The 26,760-nt window shown below is 32.4% G+C and overlaps 2 protein-coding genes and 1 pseudogene across 2 annotated transcripts; all 3 read left to right on the top strand.

The window, feature by feature from the left end:
- Nucleotides 1-2,334: 2,334 nt before the first annotated feature.
- LOC149420913 (retinoid-inducible serine carboxypeptidase-like) lies at nucleotides 2,335-7,482 on the top strand. Its single transcript, XM_089635145.1, has 10 exons — nucleotides 2,335-2,386; nucleotides 3,068-3,297; nucleotides 3,464-3,563; nucleotides 3,654-3,784; nucleotides 3,963-4,281; nucleotides 4,623-4,808; nucleotides 5,061-5,138; nucleotides 5,304-5,458; nucleotides 5,994-6,105; nucleotides 7,466-7,482. Exons 1-10 carry the CDS (start codon nucleotides 2,335-2,337, stop codon nucleotides 7,480-7,482), a joined length of 1,380 nt encoding a protein of 459 aa, XP_089491271.1.
- Nucleotides 7,483-8,946: 1,464 nt separating this feature from the next.
- LOC149420912 (retinoid-inducible serine carboxypeptidase-like) lies at nucleotides 8,947-17,150 on the top strand. Its single transcript, XM_089635283.1, has 9 exons — nucleotides 8,947-9,013; nucleotides 9,647-9,876; nucleotides 10,220-10,319; nucleotides 10,409-10,539; nucleotides 11,177-11,495; nucleotides 13,261-13,446; nucleotides 14,126-14,203; nucleotides 15,793-15,947; nucleotides 16,980-17,150. Exons 1-9 carry the CDS (start codon nucleotides 8,962-8,964, stop codon nucleotides 17,037-17,039), a joined length of 1,311 nt encoding a protein of 436 aa, XP_089491409.1. The 5' UTR covers nucleotides 8,947-8,961; the 3' UTR covers nucleotides 17,040-17,150.
- A 125-nt stretch (nucleotides 17,151-17,275) lies between these two features.
- Nucleotides 17,276-26,259, top strand: LOC149420911 (retinoid-inducible serine carboxypeptidase-like; annotated as a pseudogene).
- The last annotated feature ends 501 nt before the right edge of the window (nucleotides 26,260-26,760 follow it).

Genomic DNA, 26,760 nt, shown 5'->3' with positions numbered 1-26,760 from the left:
ATTCAAAACTATTCAAATGTTACCCATCACTTCCATCAGAGCCATTTAAAAAAATCACTGCCTTGGGAGCGTCTATTACAATAGAAAGCTAAATCGCCAGCTAAATTAAAATTTTAACTTTCATTTAAAGTAACAAGGATGTCAAATAGGACCAATAATGATAATATTATTATATTTTATTATAAAGGGAACAAGACTGGCAATTTTTCTTCGAAAACAAATTCGAAGTTGAACTGGTTATGAAGTAGGTAGATACTAGAATGGTAGTACTTATTGATATTCGACAAGAACTCGAATTTGGTGGATTCGGGCTAGAAGCAAAAGCTTGAAAGATCGAAGCTGAGTTCAACTGCAACATGTCTGGAGCCATAATATTAATTGGTTTGTGAAATGAAGTATAATAAAGTCACAAAAGTTTTTGTAAAAATATGACTCATTGGTTAAAAGAAGAAATTTCTTAATTTAAGCCTTTTTACACTACTCCAACACAACACAATATCGCTATAGAAATAAATTAATAATTTTATAAATAAGTAATTTTTTTTCGTTTTTCACTGTAATGTACTTATTATTATTTATTTATTTATTACACGCCCTAGTGGGCTTTTCTTTAAATAAAATACAAGCATTTTGTATCAGAGTAAAGACTTAAAAATTAATACAATAAAGAAGAATGTAAACATAATGGAAAAAATGAATCCTCACGCATATAATTGAGCTTAAAAGATTCAACAAAACAAAATTGTAGAAGCGGAGAAGTTATATGGGTACATAGGTCTATTTGTATTTCAGATAAGCAACTCACTTTATTTTACCTGCACTTCTGGGTAACATTAAACCATTTTTTTAATGAATATAAAGTTTTATGCTTTCAATACTACTATCAACATTTAACTACTGATTAGCAGAATAAATAAAAGTATTATAACAATAAAATTTTAAACTAACTAATTTTTTCAAAATAATCAGGAATATCACCAACAAAAAGATTTGGTCAAGATCTATATGGATCTCTGCCAATCACTGTTAGAATACGATTTAATTGGTGGAGGCAATGCAAATGATATTATTCTTAATTCACTCAGTAGAACCTAAATAGCCATTACGAAAATTATACTAGAAGTATAAACACTGATTAACACTGGCAAAATCTTCAACAATCTGAACATTTCTGTTCTAAAAAATAACTTATATTAATAAATGCTAAATAAATAAATAAATAAAAAACACTATATAACAGAGTGAAAAACATATCCAACGTTCTTGAATCATCAATTTCACTCTTCCAAACTCACATAATATACTACATTTATGTAGCGCAGTTTTGTAATATTCCGCATCAAGGGGGTGACAGATTACGATATAAGTTCAAAACGTTTTCTATAACTCAATATTGCTCACCATACAGACCTGTCATACCTAAAAATATGATGTGTTATAAGTGTTGGCGTTGCGACGATATGCGCTGAGAACTGCTAGCCAGGCGATATTTGAAAATTATGCGACCCCCTCTCCATTTAGGCAGGAGAGGGGTCAAAAAATTTACAGATCGCTGTAATTACGCGTCTGTCTACTGTCAAAGTGACAGATTTCATTTAAATAAATGATATTCCCCGGCAGTTCCCCAGTCTCTCCTTAGGAAGATTACAGCAAGTGTGTCACCCAAACACACAATACATATATGCCACGCCCAAATTATGCGAGCATAGTATAGCGTAATGTGTTTAAGGCTTCAAACGCGCAAAATTATGCGTAAGAATATAATTTTTTATGTGAATACCGCACAAGAGTCTCAAGTACTCTCAACCGAATTGAGCCATTGAGATATGGCATTCCTAATTGTGGTATGTTGATTGATTTCGGTGAAATATAGCCGGGAAAGGAAGCACGTGGGTCATAGTAATGAGGGAAAGAACCTGGTTATTCAGATCTTGTCACCAAACATGTCTAAAGACATTTCAAGCAACGATTCATTGTATAACGGTAAAACGCCAGGGCGATATTGAGAGTATATCCTACTCTGGAGATTGCCACAAATATAAGAACATAAATTATTTGTGAAAAGTACAAACAAAACAAATAAAATTTACTTGCGAACGACGGGGTTTGAACCCGCAATTGGATTCGGGTTTCTAGTCAAAAGCATTACCCCTCGACCTCATTTTGTAAAAATTGTTACAAATTATTACGTTCTGTATAAATGAACAAAATCGTGCCAAAACGGCGTCAAGTACTGAATCGTTCTGAGATAAGAAAAACCGTCTTGAATTCATAATCAGTCAATGATATGAGTTTGGTAATAATTTCGTTCTTCAAACAGTGTGTTCTCTTACAATGCAGTGGAAGGTATTGTTCAGTGTTTTGACGGTTTTAGTCTGCGTACAGGGTATGCATTTTATAAACTTTAACAAATCTTCAAATATTTTTAATTTATTTTTCACATCTCAGCTAAATATTGAATTGGTCTTGTTAAAAGTTCAAAATTGATGTTTGTTTATGAAATTTATGTCAATGAAGAATATACCTTTTTCATCGTAAGAAAATTGATAAATATTTCTTAATTTTTGTTTTTTGATTTTAAGTAAAGGAATAAATTATGTTTGGCATTGACAGAAGAAGCCGTATATGAAGGCTTCTAAATAAATAAAAACCTGTCTTTGACGATGTCAATTATCAAATTTTTCCTAATTACGGCATCATTGCTTTTTCTGCAATGCGGATCCGAATTATGGACTTTATTGAATGATTTATTGACTTAATCGATCTTAAGTATTGATCCACATTTCTTACATTGGCTAAAATTTTATTGTATTTCTGTATCTTAACTGCCTTCAAAATCAAATGGAAAGTAAAGTATTGAATGGCCAATTACTAATAATTTTGGAGTGGTTAAACGAGATTTTAAAGTGTTGAAATAAAAAAAAAATGTTAAAAGAGACAAGTTCTGAAAATAAATGGCAAAATTTTTTACCACAAGAGGAATACTAATCAGAACTAACACTTAAGAAAAGACTAACCTGTCAGCATAAATTTATCTATCTTTGTGATTGTCTTCTACTGATTTCAGCCAAAATTGGCTTTGGTCCCGGGGACCAGGACTGGGGCTATGTAACAGTCCGTGACAGGGCACACATGTTCTGGTGGCTGCAGCAGACTGTGGCTGATGTCGCCTCCCCAACCGACAGACCCCTGCTGATCTGGCTCCAGGGAGGTCCTGGAGGTTCTTCAACTGGATACGGTAACTTCGAGATCCTCGGACCTCTGGATCTGGAGCTTCAACCAAGATCGCATGCATGGGTAAGGCTTTCCCACGGTGTTTCAACATATCAAATAATTATTTATATTCTTTTTTCGGTCTAGATGTTTTGTTCATATTTATAAAGTCAAAACAAAAGAAATAGCTATCTAATTTGAATAACATCAGATTATTTTTTCTTTATTATAAGTTCTACTTGTATTTTAGATAAACACGTTCAACGTATTGTTGGTTGATAACCCCGTTGGAACTGGCTACAGTTATGTGGAAAGTAGCACTTTGTATGCGACTAACAACAAACAAGTCGGTAAGGCATTTAGTAAGATAAAATATAAAATAAGGTATAAAAGTAATTACTATCCTTACTAACAATAATTATTTTTACATTATTTTTCAGCCACGGATTTCGTCGCACTTTTGAAAGGTTTCTATGACGTTCATCCAGAGTACAGCAGTGTTCCTGTTTATATTTTTGGCCAGTCTTATGGAGGAAAAATGGCTATTGAAATCGCTCTCAATGTATTTGACGTAAGTTACTAAAAAATCAAAAAAAAAATCCAATATCCAATACCTTAACAAAGCATAATAGGGCACTATTCAATTTGTGAGGGTTGCAAAATCACCGACGGATGACATATAAAGAAACTCAAATTTTCTGACTATTAAAAATATTAACATTATACGACAAAAGCCATATTTTTTGTAGGAACAAGTAGCTGGAGTCCTGAAATCCAACATTTCCGGAGTGGCCATGGGCAACTCTTGGCTCCATCCTATTGACTCCACCTTATCTTGGGGACCATTCCTGTATCAGGTCAGTCTGGTGGATAAGGCTGGTCTAGACGCCATCAACACCCAGGCCGAGCGCACTAAGGCAGTTTTCGATAGGGGAGATTACTTCCAATCAACCCTGGAGTGGGGGCGAACTGAAGAAGTCGTTTCCTCCAAGACCGATGGAGTTGATTTCTACAATTTCTTGACCAAGAAAACGAGAAATCCACTGTCAGATGGCAGGTCTATTGAAGGTTATTGCATTTGTAACATTTCGGAAAAAAAAATATTTTTGACAAAATAATGCTCTACAGCTATTAGACATATCAAAGCCAGTTTTCGAGGCAGTTACCAATTTACAAAGAAAATGAATGTATGACATGATTTGTAACTTTTATAATATTTTTCTACCTTATCTTTAAAGTTCACCAATTTAGCTTGATAATTTCAGGTTGATACTTGTTTGCACTTGTCTATTTCGTGCGATACACGCTACGAACAATCTGAACTAATCTATTTATTAGTTAATAAAATCTAACAATATCGTAAAAAAGTAGTTGAAATTAACCTTAAAGTATTTTTCTATTATTTCCAGAGAAAGCATTCGACAGACATACTTATAGCAAGTACTTTAGCAAAGAAGCCTGGGACCTCGATACTCTCATGAATGGTCCAGTGAAGGCAAATCTCAGCATTCCTAGCAATGTCCGATGGGGATCTCAGTCCAACGCCGTATTCCTCGCCATGTACGTGGACTTCATGAAGCCAGTAACACACATTAGTATGTAAAATTAAACACATCTTATTTGATGTACTCATAATTATTTTTATGTAAAAAATGTGATTCTTAATGCGCTAAAAATTATAGGTAATATGTATGTATGTGTAACTTTTTGGAAAGAAGTCCACTGTTACTTCAAAACTATACCGAAGTTGGCGGGTGAAATCATTAGGATTCCCTTAAGATTTCCCCTGTGCTTTTTCTACCTTATGAGTAGGTAGGTATAACAATGGAATATTTTTATCCTTTTAGTTGAAGAAGTTCTAAATAGGACCACCATTCCAGTGAACGTGTACAATGGAAACCTGGATCTTATTTGCAATACTCCCGGTAAGAAAAACTTTTTTATGAACCAACCTTAAAATACTTTCAATAACATAATGAAATTCGCCAAAAAAAAATGTTTTCCACAAATCTACATAGCATTTCATGGAAATAAATTATTATTGAGAATTCTGCAGTTTCATTAATCCACTTCAAACATATTATCACTAGGGCAAAAGATGTGGGAAGAAGAGCTCAGATGGACAAAGGAAGCAGATTACAGACGTGCTTCCCGAGATCCAATCTGGGTGGATAATACGCTTGAGGGTTATAAGCGCACCGGTGGTAACTTTGGATTCTACTGGGTCAATGTGGCTGGACATAGCGTAAGTTTAATTAAATCTCTTAACCCTTCATTTTTATAGGATTTTTGTGGTATTATACAATTTATTTATTTTTCTGTTCGATATCCGCTTACTTGCTTCGATATCGTGTGTAAAAAAAATTAGAATAGCAACCAACAATAATTAGTCTGGTTGGTCCGACTGTATGAGGACAAGTGACAAGTGACAGGAATCGGTTTGTATCACACAGACCATGGATCCACAACCTGCCTCCCGCGAGCACTTAAATAAAAGCTCAAAATGTTTGCAGTACCTAATTTCCATTAGAAAAACTTCAAAAAATCAACATCCCACGTGCTTATTGAATTCCCAAGAAGTGTGTTTAGTGCGAATCTTTAGTTTTATCACCAAACACATGGATGAACAAATGATTTCAGTGAGTTTTTTTCAACATATTATTAAAAAGCAATTTTTTTTCCCAAAAAGCAAAAAAAAAACTTGAAATTCTCTTTATTCCGTATTTGTATAAAGATGTTTGTAAATATTTTATAACTGACCATAATTCTTCGGTTTCTAGTCTCCTCTGGACAACCCTGCTGCCCTCGGTTACCTGCAACAGGAAATGACTGGGTTTAAACAGTCGTTAGGAGTTAATGAAGAAAAACCACCTAAGAAAGAAAATAAGGCGTGTACCCTGGAATATTGGGATATTTTAATAATTATTTTAATTTTATATTTTTCATTATAAGAACCCGATAAACTGTATAATCAGTTTGTTAGCAGGTCAATTTTACAATAGTAATTATAGCACTAAGCACAAATTTAATTATCTAATCATTTATTTAGAAGTCCATTGGGCTTTTACTATACATCAATTACATAGTTTATAAAAAATGGTTAATAATGAAAGTACATAATAAGTAGTGATAACTATATGACATATACGAGAAAATTAATAAATATAAGCATTCAAAAAATATTTATGTGCTGTGCAAACCTGTTATATATAAAAATAAAAATATGCCTACTCGTAAGATACTATAAGAGACAAAAAATTCCACTAACAACAATTTTTTTTTCAGGAACAAATATAAGGGAAATAATTATTATCAAGATAAATTGAAAAAAATAATGTAAAGCAGAAACTACATGCCAGTGTAAAACATAAAATAAATTACAAAATTAAATTTTAAAATGAAAGTGTCAATTTAAGTACAAATTGATAAAATATGGAAAAAAAATTAAATTCACTATCGAGTATAAACTGTTGTACAAAAAATAATAATATGCCTGCTTGTAAGAAATAAAATACTAAATGAGACAATATTTTTATTTAATCAAACTTTTTTTCAAGAACAAAAATAATAGACTTAGGACGGGTTGTTTCAGAGAATTTGAACAATTCTTCAAATTTCAAACATACTTTTCAAGTTCTATGAAAGTTATTTTCGAGTTCTATTATTATATCAGTTCTGTCAAGTAACTGGCCTATAATTACATATTCGCAGAACTTGAAAAGGACTTTCACAGAACCCGTAAATTAACGTTGAAAGTTGATGAATTGTTCAAATTCTATGAAACAACCCATCCTAAATCATTATCAAAGAAAAATATTACACGTAAGTCAAATCACTAAAACTACATTACTAAAGCCACGATTATTTGTAAGATTCAACAAAACGCTGGTATGAATTATGGTTAATTCTATAAATGGTGTAATTAAATATATCAATAGTACCCCCGAACTTGTTGCCCAAATTATGCATCATATGGGTTAGTGAGTGTGTCTGATAGTTGGTTGTGTATGTTTTACAGACGAATGTTTAGTTTGGTCTTGTGTTCCTATTCGGTTCATCGAATTTAATAGTGGTGACGATGGCAGGGCTGTCAGTAAAGTTTTTAATGCTATTGTGTAATACAAATAGGTGTGGCATACTTTTTCTGTCAGACAACGTGATTAAATGAAATTGATTCATAAAACTGACAGTAAATGTATTGAATTGGAATTTTGGGCTTGAAATTTGTACTGAAATCGTTATATAATTGTAGTGAATATGTTAGAGTGAACTTTATACAAAGAGGACCAAATAGGTGAATTATATTCCACTTCTAACTAACGAAATAAAGAGTGTTCTCATACAAACTAAGGACTTTCACGATTTAAAGTTTTGCAAAGGAAGCCAAGCATCTTTAAAGCCTTATTGGTTATGTCGTTAATGTGTGCAATGAATGTCAAGTTTTAATAAAAAATTACACCCAATTTATTAATTAAAGTAAATTATTATAATGAGAAAATAGTATTATTTGACATTTCTGAATGTTCAAAAATAAAACATGAGCCGGAAAAAGTCCATTAGATAAACTAGATATATGATGTGAAAATACCGAGGAATAATACCAAGTGACCAAAATACAAAGGCATAAAATACAGAGACAGTTAAATATAACAATAATAGATATACTGATAGGCATACATACACTCAAAGGCGTACAACTTACTTAATCACACTTGTGAGCACATTTATACAATCACATGCATACATTACGACCAATGGATACTAATGGTTCCATGATAACTCAACACAGTGACAATTCAACACACTTTTAAAAAGTGATATAAAGTCATTAGAAACGATGAAATTTTTTTTTTAACCTAACCTAACCTAACCTACTTAACCCAGTTAATAAAGTTTTTGTTTCATCACTTTCCATGACTTTATATAACTTGTTAAAGATTTGATGATTTTTCCGGTCACCGGATACTAATATATTTATAAACAATGTCAAAAGTAAATTCCTAAATATTTTTTTGAGTTCAGTCTTCCAATTTCCTACACACCCTTTATACTTTTTTCATTCCCAGAACTTCATCTCCTTCCTTTCCTAAAAATGAATCTCCACACAGCTTCCCCAAAGATGAAATAGGCTACGAGGAGAATTATTTTCTTCAGGGGCTTATGTGTGGGGCTAATTTAAAAAAAAAATTAACTATTTGACTTTGAAAGCATATGTCAGGAATACGTCAGAACTAAAGACAATAATTGCTGCAGAATTATCAAGAAAAAATGAACATGTAGTTATTTTATCGCTTGTCTGAATTCTTGACATATATTATCTGTTTTAGTTTTGAAAATGACCATAAAAATAATTTTCTTTTAAAATATTCTATTATGGGTTAGGTTAGGTACCTACTTTTCGTTTGTCTGAATTCTTCACACAATCAGTTCCAATTTCTTAAATTACACTCAAATTAAAGCAATTCTGAGTTCCAGAGTTCAATGAACTAAACTTTCACAGGAAAAACATACAATCGAAATCATCATTCTTGATGATATTTTAAAAATTGAACATAAGTATTTTTTTTTTAAATTCACACAAATCATTGTGACGTCATGAATAAATAAATCAAATGCTTCAAAAACGTATCGATTCCTAAATCTTCAGAGATAAGAACTACATCATTGATTATTGTATCCATAATCAGTAAATGATTGTATAAGTTTTGTAATAATTTAGTTCTTCAAGAAACATTGTGCTCTCAAACCATGCAGTGGAAGGTATTGTTTAGTGTTTTGGTGGTTTTAGTCTGCGTACAGGGTAAGCATATAAAACCATATTATTTATTAATTTTCATCACATGTCTTGAAATCATAATTCATACACGACCTTGTAAAATTATTTTCCAAAAATAATTTACACCTTCAAAATATTTCTATAAAAGTTAAATATGTCTTACTAAACAAAAAAAAAACGCAAACAATCTGCCCATTTCGGAAAATTGCGTAATAAATCGATAATAATTTTATTATGGTTAAAAAGAATATTTTTCATCTTAATGACGCTTTAAATATTTTAATAAAGATTATGTCGCACAGATTTGATATTAATTATAATTAATTGATTAATAATTAGCTATAAATAAAACTAATTTCGGATCAGACTGTCTGTTCGGACATCCGGTTCAATGTTCTGTAGAACTGTAATTTGCTTTGAATTTAAGTGTCTTCATTTTTCAAAATAATATAATATAATATTTTTAACAGCAAATTATTTTAATTGGAGTTTTAAAAAGTAGAAATGATTTGTCGTTTATTCGACTAACTTAATTATAATATTTGTGCTATTGTCTGTAAATCTGCTTTAATTTATTAATTTTTACTATTCATTTTTTACCGATAAATTAATTATTGTTTTGTAACCATTTTAAATTCTTTTACTTTCCCATTTCAGCCAAAGTTGGCTTCGGTCCCGGGGACCAGGACTGGGGCTATGTAACAGTCCGTGACAGGGCACACATGTTCTGGTGGCTGCAGCAGACTGTGGCTGATGTCGCCTCCCCAACCGACAGACCCCTGCTGATCTGGCTCCAGGGAGGTCCTGGAGGTTCTTCAACTGGATACGGTAACTTTGAGATCCTCGGACCTCTGGATCTGGAGCTTCAACCAAGAGCGCATGCATGGGTGAGGATTCCCTATAATTTTATGATATAAAAAATAATACTAGACGTAAAGATTCTTTAGCAAATCAGTTTAAAACATTAATTGTGTTTTTGTCATTTCTAAATCTAAAAAAATTTAGTTTTGTTTTTAAACAGTCCAAAATCTACTGGAATTTTAATATTTAATTTATTTTTTCTTGTTTATAAGGGTAAAAAATAAAAAAAATAAAAATCTTTAAAATGAATTTCTGTATTTTTAGCTGGAATATTTGTTAGGTTCTGTTGAAGTTCTGTTTTATGAAGCAAAATATTTGTTGAATCCTTATTCAATCCTTATCGTTTCCTTAAACATGATTTTTTTGTAGATTAACACTTTCAACGTGCTCTTGGTTGATAATCCAGTTGGAACTGGCTACAGTTATGTGGAAAGTAGCACATTGTATGCGACCGATAACAAACAAGTCGGTAAGTTATTTTGTAAATTGATTTATGAAAGATATAATAAATGAAATATTTTTTATTGTACTAATTAAAAATCAAACTTATTTCTTTAGCTACCGACTTCGTAGCACTTCTGAAAGGTTTTTACGATGTGCATCCAGAGTACAGCAGTGTTCCTGTTTACATCTTTGGACAGTCTTATGGTGGAAAAATGGCCATTGAGATCGCACTCAATGTTTTCGATGTGAGTAAAAAAAAAATTAACAATTTTTGGGTGTCCAATACATTCACGAAGCATTATATTTGTGGCCAACAAAACCCCTGCGGAGGCTTCTGTCAACCGAGGGTAGTCTCCGATGTTTTAAAAGGTTGATATGATTTCAAACAAATAATTGACTCAGGTCATGTCAAGAATCAGAATAACAGAAGAGTGTTATGAGATAACACAAATGTAAATAAATCGAAAAGTGTGTGCGGCGGTCTCTTAGTTAGCAGGTTAGCTTAGATACTTAGGTCAGGTTGTTTCGCAGAATCTCAACGTTAATTTTTAAGTTCTGTGAAGGTTCTATTCAAGTTCTGATATTATATCATCACTGGCCAGCCTTTAATAGAACCTTCACAGAACTAAAAAAATCACTCTGAAATTTGATGAATTTTTCAAATTCTGTTAAACAACCCGTCTTTAATCTCATGTATAAACTATCGCTTCTAAGTGAATGGAAATTCTCATGTCTACACCCGGTGCGTACCCGCAATCAATTCGTGTTTAACATCATGAAAATAAAAAGGTGAAATACATAGAATTTAAATATTGGTAGCTATTTAAATAATGCAGATTTCAATCCATCAAAATTAAGAAAACAACACAATCTTTTTTGTAGGAACAAGTGGCTGGAACTCTGAAATCCAACATTTCTGGAGTAGCCATGGGCAACTCTTGGCTCCACCCAATTGACTCCACCTTGTCTTGGGGACCATTCCTGTACCAGGTCAGTCTGGTGGATAAGGCAGGTCTGGATGCCATCAACACTCAGGCCCAATATACCAAGACTGTTTACGACAGGGGAGATTACTACCAATCAACAGTGGAGTGGGGAAGAACTGAAAATGTCATCCTGACCAGGACCGATGGAGTTGATTTCTACAACATCTTGACCAAAAACACGAGAAACTCATTTTCAGTTGGCAGGTCCGCTGAAGGTAAATATCTAACCATTTAATTGAAAATGCTAATAATCTTGGGATAAAATGGTCTTTCAATAATCTTTTCCAAGACATTGACGATAGAAAAAAGTTTTTAATATGTGGGATCTAGATTTATACCTATTTTCAAACTTTGATTTCGCCCATATTAGGTAACGGATGATAATGTTTTATAGATGTAGGACAAGAAGTAATCCATTGTGATATAATTGATTGTAAAAACCTACGTTCGTAATGCGGCAACACTGATTTTTAAACGATTTATCTGTCATTGATTTATGATCAAACAATTGTTAAAAAATAAATCCAATCACGATTAGATCTTGAGCAATTAATCAAAATGTTTGCAGTTATTTTTATTTTGGTTTTACCAGCCGATAGTTATCTCTAACACACAAATGATTGCGTTTTACAATGGAATAGATAGTGCGAGATAAGAACGGCTGGTGAAACGTTATTATTGTTTTAATGAACATGCAATTTTACTATAGGATAAATGATTTGAAATAAAATCTATTTTGTTGCTAAGTGATTCCTTTTTTTGATTTAAAAGAATGTTTGTGCAACTCCTTTACTATTATTTTTTAACATGAAAATTACTATTTTAAAATCTTTTTACATTAACAGATCTAAATGTAGATTGCATTTTTATGTATATAACATTTTTGCGGCATGAGATAATCTGAGTAGAAGACACTTTCAGTATCGCTCTCGTGCAAGACCGCCATTCAGAATTGAAAAGTTGCTTGAAATGGCTTTAGCCATGTCGGTGACAGATCTTTATAGCCACCCACTTCCCCACCTTTATCTTTCCCATGTCCTTCCCTGCCTACTACCTTCAGCATCGCAACATACTCCAATTGGGTATGCCATAGTGTCACTTGCTCCAGACGGTTGAGAGTAGTTAGGACTTGCGCTGTATTCATATTTAAAAAAATATATGTAAATAGAAAATTTTGTCTGTTTGTATGAATCAAATTGCATGTTGGTTATTCTTAGATATTCTATAACAGTGTAAATCCTAAACAAGTCCACGTCCTTTGACCAATATTAGTTACGCTTGACATAGTTACTATTTGGGATTCTGGAAAAAATAGCCAACATCCCAGCCAAATGCATACAAAAACTCTATACTCGTCGACTGATTGCATTGAAAATTGCGGATAAGTGCTTTGACTCTGTCTAAATAAACATACATCATATCTCTCCCTTTGCCTCGATATAAATTAATAACATTTTTTTTAAATTTACGAAGAAGCATATTTACTTGAACACGAGTAAAATATAGTCACCCCACCATTGACTAAATAAGACATAGATACATCAATGCACCCCACCCTTCATATCATAATTAAAAATAAATAAATGTTATATGAAACTATACATTCCAATAGTTGCACTTAATTTATCCTACGATGAAAAAGAACACCATGAAAAGGTATAGTCACCTACACCCGGACATTTTTCTCCGCCCCCCTGCACTTTTTAATCTTGAATTTTTTTGCACACAAATACATGATTTCTCAGTGGGCCTAGCTGAAATAAAGAACCTAATATCTATTTGAAAACAAGGAGATTTTCATTGATTTCTAGACGTCCTGATAGCAGTCTCTCTAACTTTAGAAGATTCCAACAAGGTAGTTCATAAAACACAATTATACGGCAAAATGATATTATTTATTCGGTTAAGTTACAATTAACTAATTTTAAGGATATTTACGTATGACTAACTTAACCAAAACCTTTTTTTCTTTATTTCCAGAAAAGTTATTTGACAGACATACTTACAGCAAGTACTTCAGCAAGGCAGCTTGGGATCTCGATGCGCTCATGAATGGTCCAGTGAAGACAAATCTCAGCATCCCTAGCACCGTCAGATGGGGATCCCAGTCCAACGCTGTATTCAATGCCATGTACGTCGATTTCATGAAGCCAGTGACACACATCAGTAAGTAAATACACATCTGAACTTCTATTAGTTTCGTAAGAACATCATTATATTCTTGCCCTCATTCTAATCGGGCCGGCAACTGGTCGCCTTATTTGTGCGCAAAGGAACAAAGCGTCTTCAGGCGTCATTTTCTACCTCAGTTCATCGTAGGCCCAGTTTAGTCGCTTCTCCCATTGCCTTTACTATAGCCAGCTTAGTCTTGGACGGCTCACCAGGTTTTTTCCTCCGAAGAATAGCAGGGACTTTATGCAAAGAATATCTCTATCTAGACATATTGTAATCTCATTGTCTAACTTTAATAATGTTTCATTAAATTATTATATACATCTCTCGCCCTTACATCAAGGCTAGGGCCTCGATCACGGAGGCTGTCATCTAATTCATAACTCAGATGGAGCTAAATCCCATTTAACTGTTACATCTTTCAAATTTCATTTTGACAGCTTGATCGTTTATCACTCAGATTTGGTCGAAGTTTTTATATTAATTTTGTAATTGATTTTTTTAGTAAAAGCATGAAAATCGTGAATGCTATGGTATCACTATAGGTAATAGAAATACACTTGTGTCTTGAAGATACCTTTGTTTAAGGAGTGAGAAATCATTAGAATTGTCCATTGATTTCACCGGTACTCGCCACCACCATTACAATGAGAATTTTTTTAAATATTTTTAGTTGAAGAAGTTCTGAACAGGACCACCATTCCAGTGAACGTGTACAACGGAAACATCGATCTTATTTGCAACACTCCTGGTAAGAAAACCGACCATTATATTTTATTTATACCCGTAACAAAATATTTAATCTCTTTTTTCATGCATAACATGCATGTATGTTGGTCCCTACTGTGATAATCATTAATATTCAGTTAGTTTAAGTTGGTTCCAACCAGAGGTGGCTCAAGGGATCCAGGCGTCGTAATTAATTAAAAAATGTGTGACTAATCTCTTTATTTGATACTGTGATAAATGCCCATATATAATTATCTTTATCAATTTGTAGATAGGTACTTCACGAGTCCGCAACTCAAAATACATATTATGTTAATACAGTAAATTGGAAATAACTACACAATCCATGTTTTTACGGTAAATTATTTTAAAGATATTACGTTTTAATGTTGTTCACAACATTAAAGTAAATATACCAATATACTGAGTGCGAAGTTAAGAGCATGTTGGTTCCGTGGTGCGAAACGACGTGACGTTTATCAATTCCATTTAAATTTAGACTTCTATATGACAATGATCTTTTACATTTTTGTTTTGTTGCACTATTAAGCTTTATTCTACATCGATTACAACAAAAAAAATATTCCAAACCTTTCTCGAACTGTTCAATTGAAAAACAACCATTGTTCCACACACGACAAGCATGTAAAATGAAAAACCGACATATTTTTATGTCGCTATCTTTTTAAAATATGTAATATTCATCGTGTTGTCTCCCTCACGGCAATGACCTGAGCGTTCCAAAGCTTTCTTCGGTAACTAATTTTTACTTAATTGAAAGACATAGTGCCATCTTGTTTATTCTATGGCGCACATAGAGACAGAAGATGCCAAAGTTAGGACATTCTTTAAATTGATCCAGCGAATCGTGTGGACTTGTGAATGAAAGCTTCTATTAGAGACAACAGATGTCACTGCTCATCTAGCCGCTCCTGCTTGCAGCTCAACTATTTCACGGTACATTTCAAATAAATTAAGAATAAGACCATTAGTTTTTATGTAGGTACATAATTTATTATTATTATCCTATAATTTTGGGGGGTCTAGCACCAATTGTGAAAAACCGCCCCTTGTTCCAACCTTCATCAGAACTTTACGGTGTATCTAAGATTAGAATTTTTAAATATGTGTTCTTTATGTTTACGTTTTTTAAAGTCACCATTGAGATGATGTGTAATTCAATAATAATTCAATTTAAAATGGAATCAGGTAATTTGATTAGTAGATTAGTCCGGAAGATATTCTACGAAACCAATTACAAATACTTCACCGGCAATATAAAGAAAGGTTGTAACTTGTTTGCCTTGTGAATAATATATCTGCAAAAGTAAACCATTCACTTTAATTTTATTAGAACTTTTTAAGTTTAAAGTTTATTACACAGTGGGAGGCGTACAACATATTTGCAATAAAAAGGGAAGGTTGTTTGCAATCAAAATGATTGAAATATGTAGTCGTCTAATTTTGATTGTAAATACCCCTTCCCCCCGTAACCATACTTCGTTTGATCCATAGCTTACGGGACACCCTGTGGATAATAAGCACTTCATTGAAACAAATTACAAAGAATCATAGAGTTTTGCTAACCCATTTTACAAATATTTCCACTAGGTCAAAAGATGTGGGAAGAAGAGCTCAGATTTACAAGGGAAGCAGAGTACCGACGTGCTTCCCGAGTTTCAATCTGGGTGGATAACACTCTCGAGGGTTATAAACGCACCGGTGGTAACTTTGGATTCTACTGGGTCAATGTGGCAGGACACAGCGTAAGTTTAATCAAATCTTTTCACCCTTGCCCAAAATTGTATATAATTCCTATTCCTTATTTTATTTACCCATTTGATTTCCGCTATCGTAAAATACTCGTTTAAATCAATTATTTTTACCTGTCTGATAAACGGATAGAAGTGGAAGGAGAACAGTTAATGTTGCTAATTTATTAAGAATCTCTTCAAATTATTGGTAATTTTGGTTAAAAGAAGGATTATAGCCCTTACGAATAAATTAAGAGGTTTCCTGATAAACTTTTTAGCAAATTACGAATATATATATTATCATAGTGTCGGAAAACATGTTCATGAAAATCCGAATATTTTTGCATTTCGTTGTGATATATTATCGGGCCTAAATCATGAATCGCCTTTAATTTGACAATGATATTAGCGTAAGTCTAATCGAATCTCTTCACACTTGATATTAACAGGATTACTGTGGTAGTATACAAATAATTTATTTTTCGGTTCGACATCTGCTTGATATTAATGCTTACGATCGAATTACAGAATTTATGTTTATCTAATAATTCAATTATTTTTATAAGTGAATGATTTATTTTTCTGTTGAATGTGTGCTTGGGTGAGAATGACGTAATAATGAAAAAGATTTTTACTGGACCGACTGTAGGTTTACGACTAGTGATCGAAACCGGTTAGTATGATACATACCAGTGACGTACTATAACTATAGATTATTCTTGAATACAATTTCAGTTTAATGTTCTATCGTGCGTCGAATTTCTTCATATTTCTATTTAAGCTGGAGACATCAGTATTCTTTAAAAGCGTTATAGATCATACATATTGTATCTTTTCCGTGATATTTATTTATTTGTTTAATTGGTTGCCTGGATACGTTAACCTTAACTAAGTTACAATATCGTTTGTAATATTTTTTTACTGCTTTCCAGCAATTATTGGTTCAGATTCACATATTTTTTCACGTAAAACCTTTTTTCATTTCGATAACTGTGTAAAAAACATTATATATTATTGTTACTCATTATATTTTTCGGTTTACAGTCTCCATTGGACAACCCTGCTGCCCTCCGTTTCCTGCAAAAGGACATGACTGGAGTTTAAACAGCTATTTGGAAGAAATGATGGGGAAGATCTAGAACAAAGAATAAAGCACACACTGGCATATTATCAACTATTTAAACAATTTTTGATATTAAACCTTTTGTTAAAATATCCACCTTTTTATTTTGTTGTGAACATTGTTATATTCACTGTAACCTCACAGTGTAGTTTTAACTACATCATTTTTTGGAAGAAGAATCATTTCCTTTTCATGCAAATCCTCTAGAACTGGAACTATGCAGTGGTTTCACCATCGCTGCTACGAATCAGTCAGTCAGATTGAAGAAGGTAGCTTCTCGTTGAATGTGTACTAAAAATAATCCAGTGCTACGCAGATGACAGCGCCGCTCACAGGGATTGTTTTTGAACAGCCTTTTCCACTAAGTCCCAACATCTCGGGAAGTATTGAGACAAAAAATGGCCATTGAAGTTCGTGTTTGGGGTAATGCTAAACTGCTGATCATATTTAATTAGATATGAGCAACCTCCCCAATAAAAACTACATTAAAATGATTGGAGTACAGAGGTATTTCAGTCTGTCTCAAGTATCAGAGCACCATAGAAGCCCTCGTAAAGTCCTGGCTTCTAAGAAACGGGGGGTACTGTATTGCCCCAGCAGATTATTCAATATTGAGCAGTTGCTGACCCTTTAGAAATCTAAAGTACATCCGATAGTTGAATTTGGTAGTTACCCTGGGGCTGGGATTAACATATCCTCGATTAAACACCTTAGTTTTATTTCTGTTTGGGCTGTTGCTCTGATTAATAATCCTTTGGCAATTGACAATTTTTATTTGCCAGCTCTTATTATTACGAACAACTATTGATATTTTCTTCGTGAGAGTGGATCAATTCTATGTCTCGTTTTAGAGTTATTCGTGGGAATGTAGAATGATCTATTGTTTTGGCATTTCTCTTCCCTCTGTATATGATTCAACCCTTCTAACATATTCAGTCAGATGGTTAGATTATTTCCGATTTTCAATAAAATCTAATTAAATTAAATATTTCTGAGAAGTATCCGAAAACTAAAAACTGTTTTTGAAATTTAATTAAATACTTTTCAAATTTAATTATCAGAGATAAATATATAATCATTAAAAAGTATTTTTTTGTAAATTTAAACAATAAAAAGTTTCAAAAAAGCTCACCAAATAAAATAAAAAAATCTTACTAAAATTAATAATAAAGAAATAAATTAAAACAGCACAAATATTATTAGACAAATGTACCATTAACGATATTGCCACCTCACTTTTTGCTGTCGGATGAAAAAAATAATTAATAAAAATGATGAATTAATGAAAATTCGGTATAAAATTTCATAATTTTTTTAAAATTGCGGTATTTTTTTTAATGGAGAAGTACATTCAAATGTTGATGTGGTGAACCTTTAAATTTGTAAATAAAGTGGGGTATTTTCTCTCTCTAATACCGTTTAGAACATATTTTTCACTATGAACGTCCATCCTAAATACATAAACTCATCCTCTAGCTTCAAGCATTCGACGTTCACAACTATCTGAACTCTTTTTTGCAAACAAAAATGTAAACGTAGTATTTTCTGTTTATGATGTAGGAATAAATAAATAATATGACACACATAATATACACGGGATATTATTTGATGAAATTAAATTTTTGCTCAATCACATTTGAAAACGGATTAAAAGCGAATTGTTTTAAATGAAATTGATTGATTTTTTATATGAATTTTCGAAAATGTTTTCTAATATTAATTACATTGTCAGAAAAAAGGTATCACAAGCTGGTAAATACAATAAAACCTAAAAAATCCTATGATTTCCAGAATCATTTTAATTGATCGAGATTTTATTTTATCGACAAATCAAAAACTTGCATTCATTATCAGAAAAAAATATTTTAAAACGGTAATAATTTTGTTTTACAAACAGTCTAGACTGTAATCATGGTATTACTTAGGACGGGTTGTTTCGGAGAACTTGAACAATTCTTCAAATTTCAAAGTTAATTTTCAAGTTCTGTGAAAGATATTTTAAAGTTCTGTTTTATTTTAGTTCTGTCAAGCAACTAGCCTATAATGATATAATAACAGAATTTGAATAGGACTTTCACAGAGCCCGTAAATGAACGTTGAACTTTGATGAATTGTTCAAATTCTCCGAAACAACCCGTCCTTAGTGTTTTGGCAGTTTTGGTGTGCGTGCAGGGTATGCCTTTAATAACCAACTTTTAAACAATTTTGTGTGACTTTTTGCTTGAAATTATAGTGAATATAATATTTTTAATCATCATTTGTGGTTTCTTTTTTACCGATTTCAGCCAAAGTTGGCTTCGGTCCTGGCGATCAGGATTGGGGCTATGTAAACATCCGTACCGGTGCCCACATGTTTTGGTGGCTGCAGCAAACTGTTGCTGATGTCGCCTCTCCTACGGAAAGACCCCTACTCATCTGGCTTCAAGGCAGTCCCGGTGCTTCTTCTACGAGGTACGGTAACTTCGAAATCCTTGGACCTCTGGATCTAGATCTGCAACCAAGATCTCATGCGTGGGTGAGGCTTTCATATGATGTGTTCATCCACTCAATGACTTTACTCGTCAACCAATTAATATATCGATGACTTTGCTTTACCATGGGTATATTTCTGTTCCAAATCAGTCTGGTGGACCAGACTATATATATATATCCTTATTTTGATTCCTCATTCATAGTAAAACAATCATTGCTTGTCTTCGTTGTGGATAACGTATTGACATATTCTATACAACTTACTTTAACAGTTATACTCTATCAGCTAAATGATGATTGGAAGTGTAAAACTTTTTTTTTTAATTATAGATAACCACTTTTAACGTATTGTTCGCCGACAACCCAGTTGGAACTGGCTATAGTTATGTGGAAAACAGCTCTCAGCTTGCAACCGACAGCAAAAAAATCGGTAAGTTTTTTTGTAAATTAATTTGTCAGTGACCTGTTGACAGGTTAGTGGCTGAATTGGCACTGCAATTCTCCATTACGACACAAGCAATATTTTATGATTACTACTATTCGTTACTCTGCAATGAGTGTCTTTCTTTAAAAAAAATGATTCTATTATATTATGCTGTTGTCTTTTTTTAATTAATTATGTTACTGGTTAGAGGCATTGTACTAGTAAAAGAGTCATCCTGGGTTCAATTTCCATCTGCGACCATTTATATTTTTATTGATTTATTGGTAATATATTCTTTGTCAATGATTCGTTTATTTGATTTGACTTATTATTTTTTTAAATGTTCTTGATTTTTAGCTACTGACTTCGTAGAACTTCTTAAAGGTTTTATACGATGTGCATCCAGAGTATAGCAGTATTCCTGTTTACATCTTTTGACAGTCTTATTGTGGAAAAATGGCCATTGAGATCGCTCTCAATGTCTATGATGTGAGTATACAACAATCAGGTATAATGAGTTAAATATAATTATTTGAACCATTTATAAAATATCGAAGTTGATTTTCAAGTTTTGTGAAGGTTCTATTCAAGTTCTGTTATTATATAGTTATTGATAAGTTTTTTCACAAACGTGAAACAATAACAGAACTTGAATAGAAGCTTTCCTGAACATTAAAATCAACTTTTCAACTTTCAAATTCTCCGAAACAACCTATCCTTAGACCCTTAAAAAGATTCTCCTGTAGCAAAATAGGTATATAAGACAAGTTTTAGATCATTTTTCCGACTAGTTAATCGTTAGCTATTTTTAGTTCCTAACAGTTCTATCCACTATAAGTATGAGCGCAACTTATTCTTTCTTCCAGGAACAAGTGGCTGGAACTCTGAAATCCAATATTTCAGGAGTAGCCATGGGCAACTCTTGGCTGCACCCAATTGACTCCACCTTGTCTTGGGGTCCATTTCTGTACCAGATCAGTCTGGTGGACAAGGCAGGTCTAGACGCCATCAACACTCAGGCCGAATACACCAAGACAGTTTACGACAGGGAAGATTACTACCAGTCAACAATGGAGTGGAGAGAAACCGAAGAAAGCATCTGGGAATCTGGGCATCTGGGCAAATTGACCGATGGAGTCGATTTTTATAATATCTTGACCAAGAACACAAAAACGCACATTCAGCCGGTAGGAGTGTTCGAGGTAAATAATGGAAAAAAATTATGTAAGCCTGTTTATTTTCGACCATCATCTTTCCACCGGGCATAAAGATTTTGTTTTATATTTTTTATGAATTCTCACTGAATATTTTACACAATATGCTTCTTTGACAGAAAAACTTCAACCAAATAATTGATATATTTCTGTGGTCTTATAGTTTTGATTATTTATTTTAATTCAATTAGAATCTATTATAGACTACAAAGATGATAATTTAATGAATTTATGGCCATTTTTGGAAAATAGTTACATAATTTTGATGTATTACTTATTTTTGTATGATTTAAGTGTTACTGATTACGACCAAGCAATTATTGTTAGAAACCATTCCGATTTTGATTAGATCTTAAACAATCAATCAAAATGTTTTACCTTGAAAATCCAATTATTTTGGGTACTTACATAACTGACATGCTTTATAGTTAATAAATTATTCTTTACATAAATTACTTTGATAATATCCTGATGATACTACACGGATATTATCAAAACAGGTTAGCGCATGTTTTTTTTTATTAAATAACAAACAAACAAAAAAAACATGATAAAGCGATGTACGCCATATAATCGTGTTATTAATTTTATTCTTTCATTACAAAGACGATAATTTTAAAAATATATTTTTTAAATTTTCTGATTAATGCTATAAGTGTGATAAATTAGTCAGTTAATCTGTTAATCACGACTGCGCTCAAAATATGCCTACAAACTTTGAACAATCAGGTATCCGTTTTGCATTATTTGAGACCCTGAGCAAAACAAGACTTGGGCACTCATTACTTTTATGGCCCTATACAAAACGAGGTTTCTAATAGAACCCTAGATCCGATTAAAGTCAAAAATTTTGCAGTAAACAGTAATCCCGTAAACTATTATATCGCTCTTCTCTTCAAGCTAACATGTAAAACTAATATAAAAATTCTTCTTTCTCTAATTAATTTTAACATCCTTTTAAGACGTACTAGCCATACTCCACTCTTCTGCACGCTTAAATACAAAACAACTGTAGTAGCAAATTCAAAAATTAACCGTGCTCTTCATATCTTCATAATATTTTCCTGAACTCTAACATCTACATTTTTTCAGACTCACCGAACAGGTTTAAAAAGAGCAAATTGACAAAAATTTCTGTCATATCGTTTCACTTCTGTATACCACCACTTCTCACACCTACACAAATACTCACACACACAATTTACACTACATATGTCACCTGGTAATTAGTCAATGTTCCTACCACAAGTAATAAATTACAAGGAAACCTGATATCTTATTGGTAATATTGTATCAATTGCATTGGAACCAATATTCTTTTTTTTTTTATAAAATTAATAAAAAGAACGAAACCATTACAACTAAATAAAAGATACAAGTACATAGTCGATTTGAAAAATAATAATAATATAAAATAAATTTTTTATCTATTTTTTTTTTATTATTATTTTTTTTTAAAGTTTGTTTAAGGGAGAAGAGCGGACGTGTTTTAACCGCTCCGGTTTGTTCAATCCTTTCAGAAGGTTTCCCTTGCTAAGAGATTGCTGAAAAATGTTCAGCATCCGTGTTTTATATAGTGCTTACCTTTTTATTTAACGGAATGCGCGTAACTGTTACTGTTTAGCCGGAATTTGCAATTATTATAGCATTTTAAAACGATTAAATTTGGGAAGTGAAGCCAGAACAAAGACTCTCAATGCAGTCGGAAATTTTATACCTGACCCCTCAAATGTCAAGTGGTGTCTTTATTTCGGGATTTACGGGACCTCTTCAACCAAGAATATCTACCTAGAAAACAGATAAGCCATATTTTATTTAATTTTTTTGTTTTTGTTTCAGATGACACACATACACTTCACTTTGACTTTGGTTCAAGATTTTGTTTATGATAGCCTGCGATAAGCGAGCCCTATAGGTCTGAGACAGAGGTATGAAATCGATGGATCACGACACAATAGAAGAAATTGTAATTTAAAAAAAAAAATTTTTGTTCTATTTTATTTAGGTATTAGAGCCAGGAAATAGTCTAAAAAGGTCAAGAAGATGCACTAAGTGGCGTGAATAGCTAAGAAGTAACTAGAAGGGACTAAAATAGACTAGGAGAGATGAGGTGATTTTGCACAAGAGCGGCGCTGTATAAATCGTCCAAATATTATTATTATTATTTTTGATAGAGACTAGATATGATGGACTCGCCGAACGTCACAGCGGTGCTGCCCAGGTCTATTATCTGTGTAAGGATATTATTTCAGCGCTCTTTATTAGCAGCAAACATATGTCATCGCTTTATTAGCAGCAGACACATACCTGAACAGATGATGAACCTCGTGCTGGCACTGTTGGTGGACGCGGTAGTCTCTCTTGCTGCAGCAGCTGGTCCAGCTTCTTCACCACCTAAGATTCTTTCTGCAGTCTCCATCTTAAGTCTTCATGTTACCTGTTACTGTTCTTCATTTTACTTTACTTAACTTCACTTTATTTTGGTAATATTTATATTTTTTGTAATATCTGCATCAACTGTAAAGCTCCCCCGAGGTGATAACTCACAAAAGCGGTGCTATAAAAATTGTCCAATATTATTATTATTATTATATGAACATGCTGTAAAGTTTCATTCGAATGAACACATTTTTCAATTTTTTTTTACAGAGAAGGCATTTGATCGGCATTTTTCAGCAAGTGCTACAGCAAAAAAGCATTGGACCTCGATAAGCTCATGAATGGTCCAGTGAAGGTGAATCTCAGCATCCCCAGCAATGTTGAATGGGAATCCCAATCCGATGATGTATTCGAAGCTCTTTCTGTGGACTTCATGAAGCCAGTAACTCACATTACTAAGTAAAATGAAATATCTCTCATAAAAGGGGGAAATCGATAGTTTTCCCTACATTTTTTTTTGTATTTTTTGCCACTATAAGTACGTTGTTATAGTAAATATTATTTGTATTCTTCTAGTTGAAGAAGTTCTTAAAAGGACCACCATATCAGTGAACGTCTACAACGGAAATTTTGATCTTATTTGCAACACTCCTGGTAAGAAATAACTATTTTACAAGTTATAAAAAAACATAAAATTTTAGCGCATTTTGTGTTATTTCACTATAAGTGCGCTTTAACATATCTTAAAAAAAAAACATTGCGGGTATGTACAGTTCATATGTACCTTCCGTAAAACATTTAATTACATCCACTCTTTCGGATCGCAAAAGGTTTTAAGTTCTAACCGCGTGATTTTATAACATATGCGAATTAAATACGTTGATTGAAAAAATAAAATAAAATAATAAAATATGTAAAATCGAAAAAAACTAGCTTTAAAGAATTCAAAACACAACAAAACAATACACAAAAATTTATATAAATAAATATATTTAAAAAAAAAATATATATATATATAAAAAGAGATTTAAAAAAATACAATTATAATAATTTAAAAATAATAACACTCCTCTACCATACACAAAACCATATCTTTTAAAGTAAATCTACCATTAAAAATATAGATACAAATTATGTGAAAGAAATGGTAGTTTGTATTATACATACGAATTTAATTTTTTCTTTCGAATTTATGTCCGGGTTAAATCTTCCCCACAGGAAAACTAAACCCTTCCACACATTTTTCCACAGATGATCATCTAGTCAATCCACATTATGTAAGTGCATTATATAAGCATAATAAATACAAAACAATACAAGTACAATACGTCAAATCACCAGAGATCAAATGGGAAAATAATTCACCGACTCCAGATATTTTCATATCAGAGGGTTCGGTTCGGTAGAAAATCTAATTGGACCTATAAATCCTACTGATCCCTCAATGTAAATATTTTTTTACAAATTCGAAATTATAATAATCTTACTGTGTTATCATTTTTTGTAATTTTCATTTAAAAAAATCATACATAACAGTTTTGAATTTATTTAGAAAACTGCCAGCATTTTTACGAAAACGGCGCTATACAAATCAGCCTTATATTATTATTAATACCAATTTCAGTGGGTATTTGACTATAATTCCGTACAGAAAGATCATTTACTAAATATAATGACCCCGCTTAAACCATTTAATCTACCGTAAGTAATCAGCGGTTCATTGAGACAAATTAAAAGAGTCGTGCAGTTTGCTAACCCAGTTTATATTATTTATTCTCACTAGGTCAAAAGTTGTGGAAAGAAGAGCTCAGATTTACTAGGGAAGCAGAGTACCGACGTGCTTCCCGAGTTTCAATCTGGGTGGATAACACTCTCGAGGGTTATAAACGCACCGGTGGTAACTTTGGATTCTACTGGGTCAATGTGGCTGGACACAGCGTAAGTTTAATCAAATCTTTTTACCCTTGCTCAAAATTGTATCTCATACCTTTAACTTATTTTATTTACCCATCCGATATCGAAAAATTGTTTACCGATGGAAGTGGAAGGAGAACAATTAATGTTGCTTATTTATTAAGAATCTCTTCAAATTATTGGTAATTTTGGTTAAAAACGGGATTGCCGCCCTTACGAATAAATTAAGAAGAAAATAATTTAAGAAGAAAGAATAATTTTTATAACTGTTCTGCTGATGGTACAGTGGTACCGAAACCGGGAGACAATAAAATCTATCAATAAAGTGACTTAAAACCAAGTATTTTCATTTCATTTATTTAAATGAACAGATTTCCTGATAAAATTTTTAGTCAATTACAAATATATTATCATGATGTCGGAACACATGTTCATGAGTATATCGTGAAATACTAACGAGGAAAATGCAAGGCAATTTGCCTAATCGCCTATAATTTCTCAATAATATAAATTTTCATTTTCCAATCCGAATATATTATCATGATGTTCGAACTTCCGACGTCATGATAAAATATTTGTAATTTACTAAAAAAATATCAGGAAACCTGTTAATTCATTCGTACGGCCTTCGATCCCGTTTTTAACCGGAATTACCAATAATTTGAAGAGATTTTCAATAAATTGGCAATAGTCATTTTTTTCCGTTTGTGTTGTAGATGGATCTATCTACTCGAAGAAAATTATAAAAATACTAACTATTTATTTTTATTAACTATTTTCTATTCACAGTCTCCCTAGGGATAACCCTGCTGCCCTCCGCTACCTGCAAAAAGACATGACTGGAGTTTAAACAATTGAGATATTCAAATCTGAATTATTAAACTTTAGGAATATCTACCAAAGTAATAATGTGGTACCGTTGCATGTTGTGAACATTTTAATCGAATTTTGATACTATTAAACATCTTTGCTAAAATTAATGAAATTTAATTATTCCACAATCATTTTTTGTAATGGACTATAATTCAAATGGTCAACATTATATTGAAGTTTGGCTCAATTTTAAAATGTTTTCTACCAGCAAATACAGTCAGTTGAGCTTGAACTTGTGGTTAACAAGTACCAAAACTAAACTTAATTATACAAAACAGTGTGTTTTATAAAGAACGAAAACTTTATAATAACCTACCAAAGGCATTACTTAAAAGAAGCAACAAGTCTTGCCACTTTTCGAAGATATATGCCGTGAATGTAAAAATTGAAAATATTTTATTTTCGGTCATTTTATAATATACGAGT

The sequence above is a fragment of the Hesperophylax consimilis genome, chromosome 9 (genome assembly GCF_061612785.1).
Source record: "Hesperophylax consimilis isolate HC1 chromosome 9, BYU_Hcon_1.0, whole genome shotgun sequence".
In the NCBI taxonomy this organism is placed as follows: domain Eukaryota; kingdom Metazoa; phylum Arthropoda; class Insecta; order Trichoptera; family Limnephilidae; genus Hesperophylax; species Hesperophylax consimilis.
The sequence above is the reverse complement of the archived record's forward strand: the minus strand, read 5'-3'. Positions and strand labels throughout refer to the sequence as shown.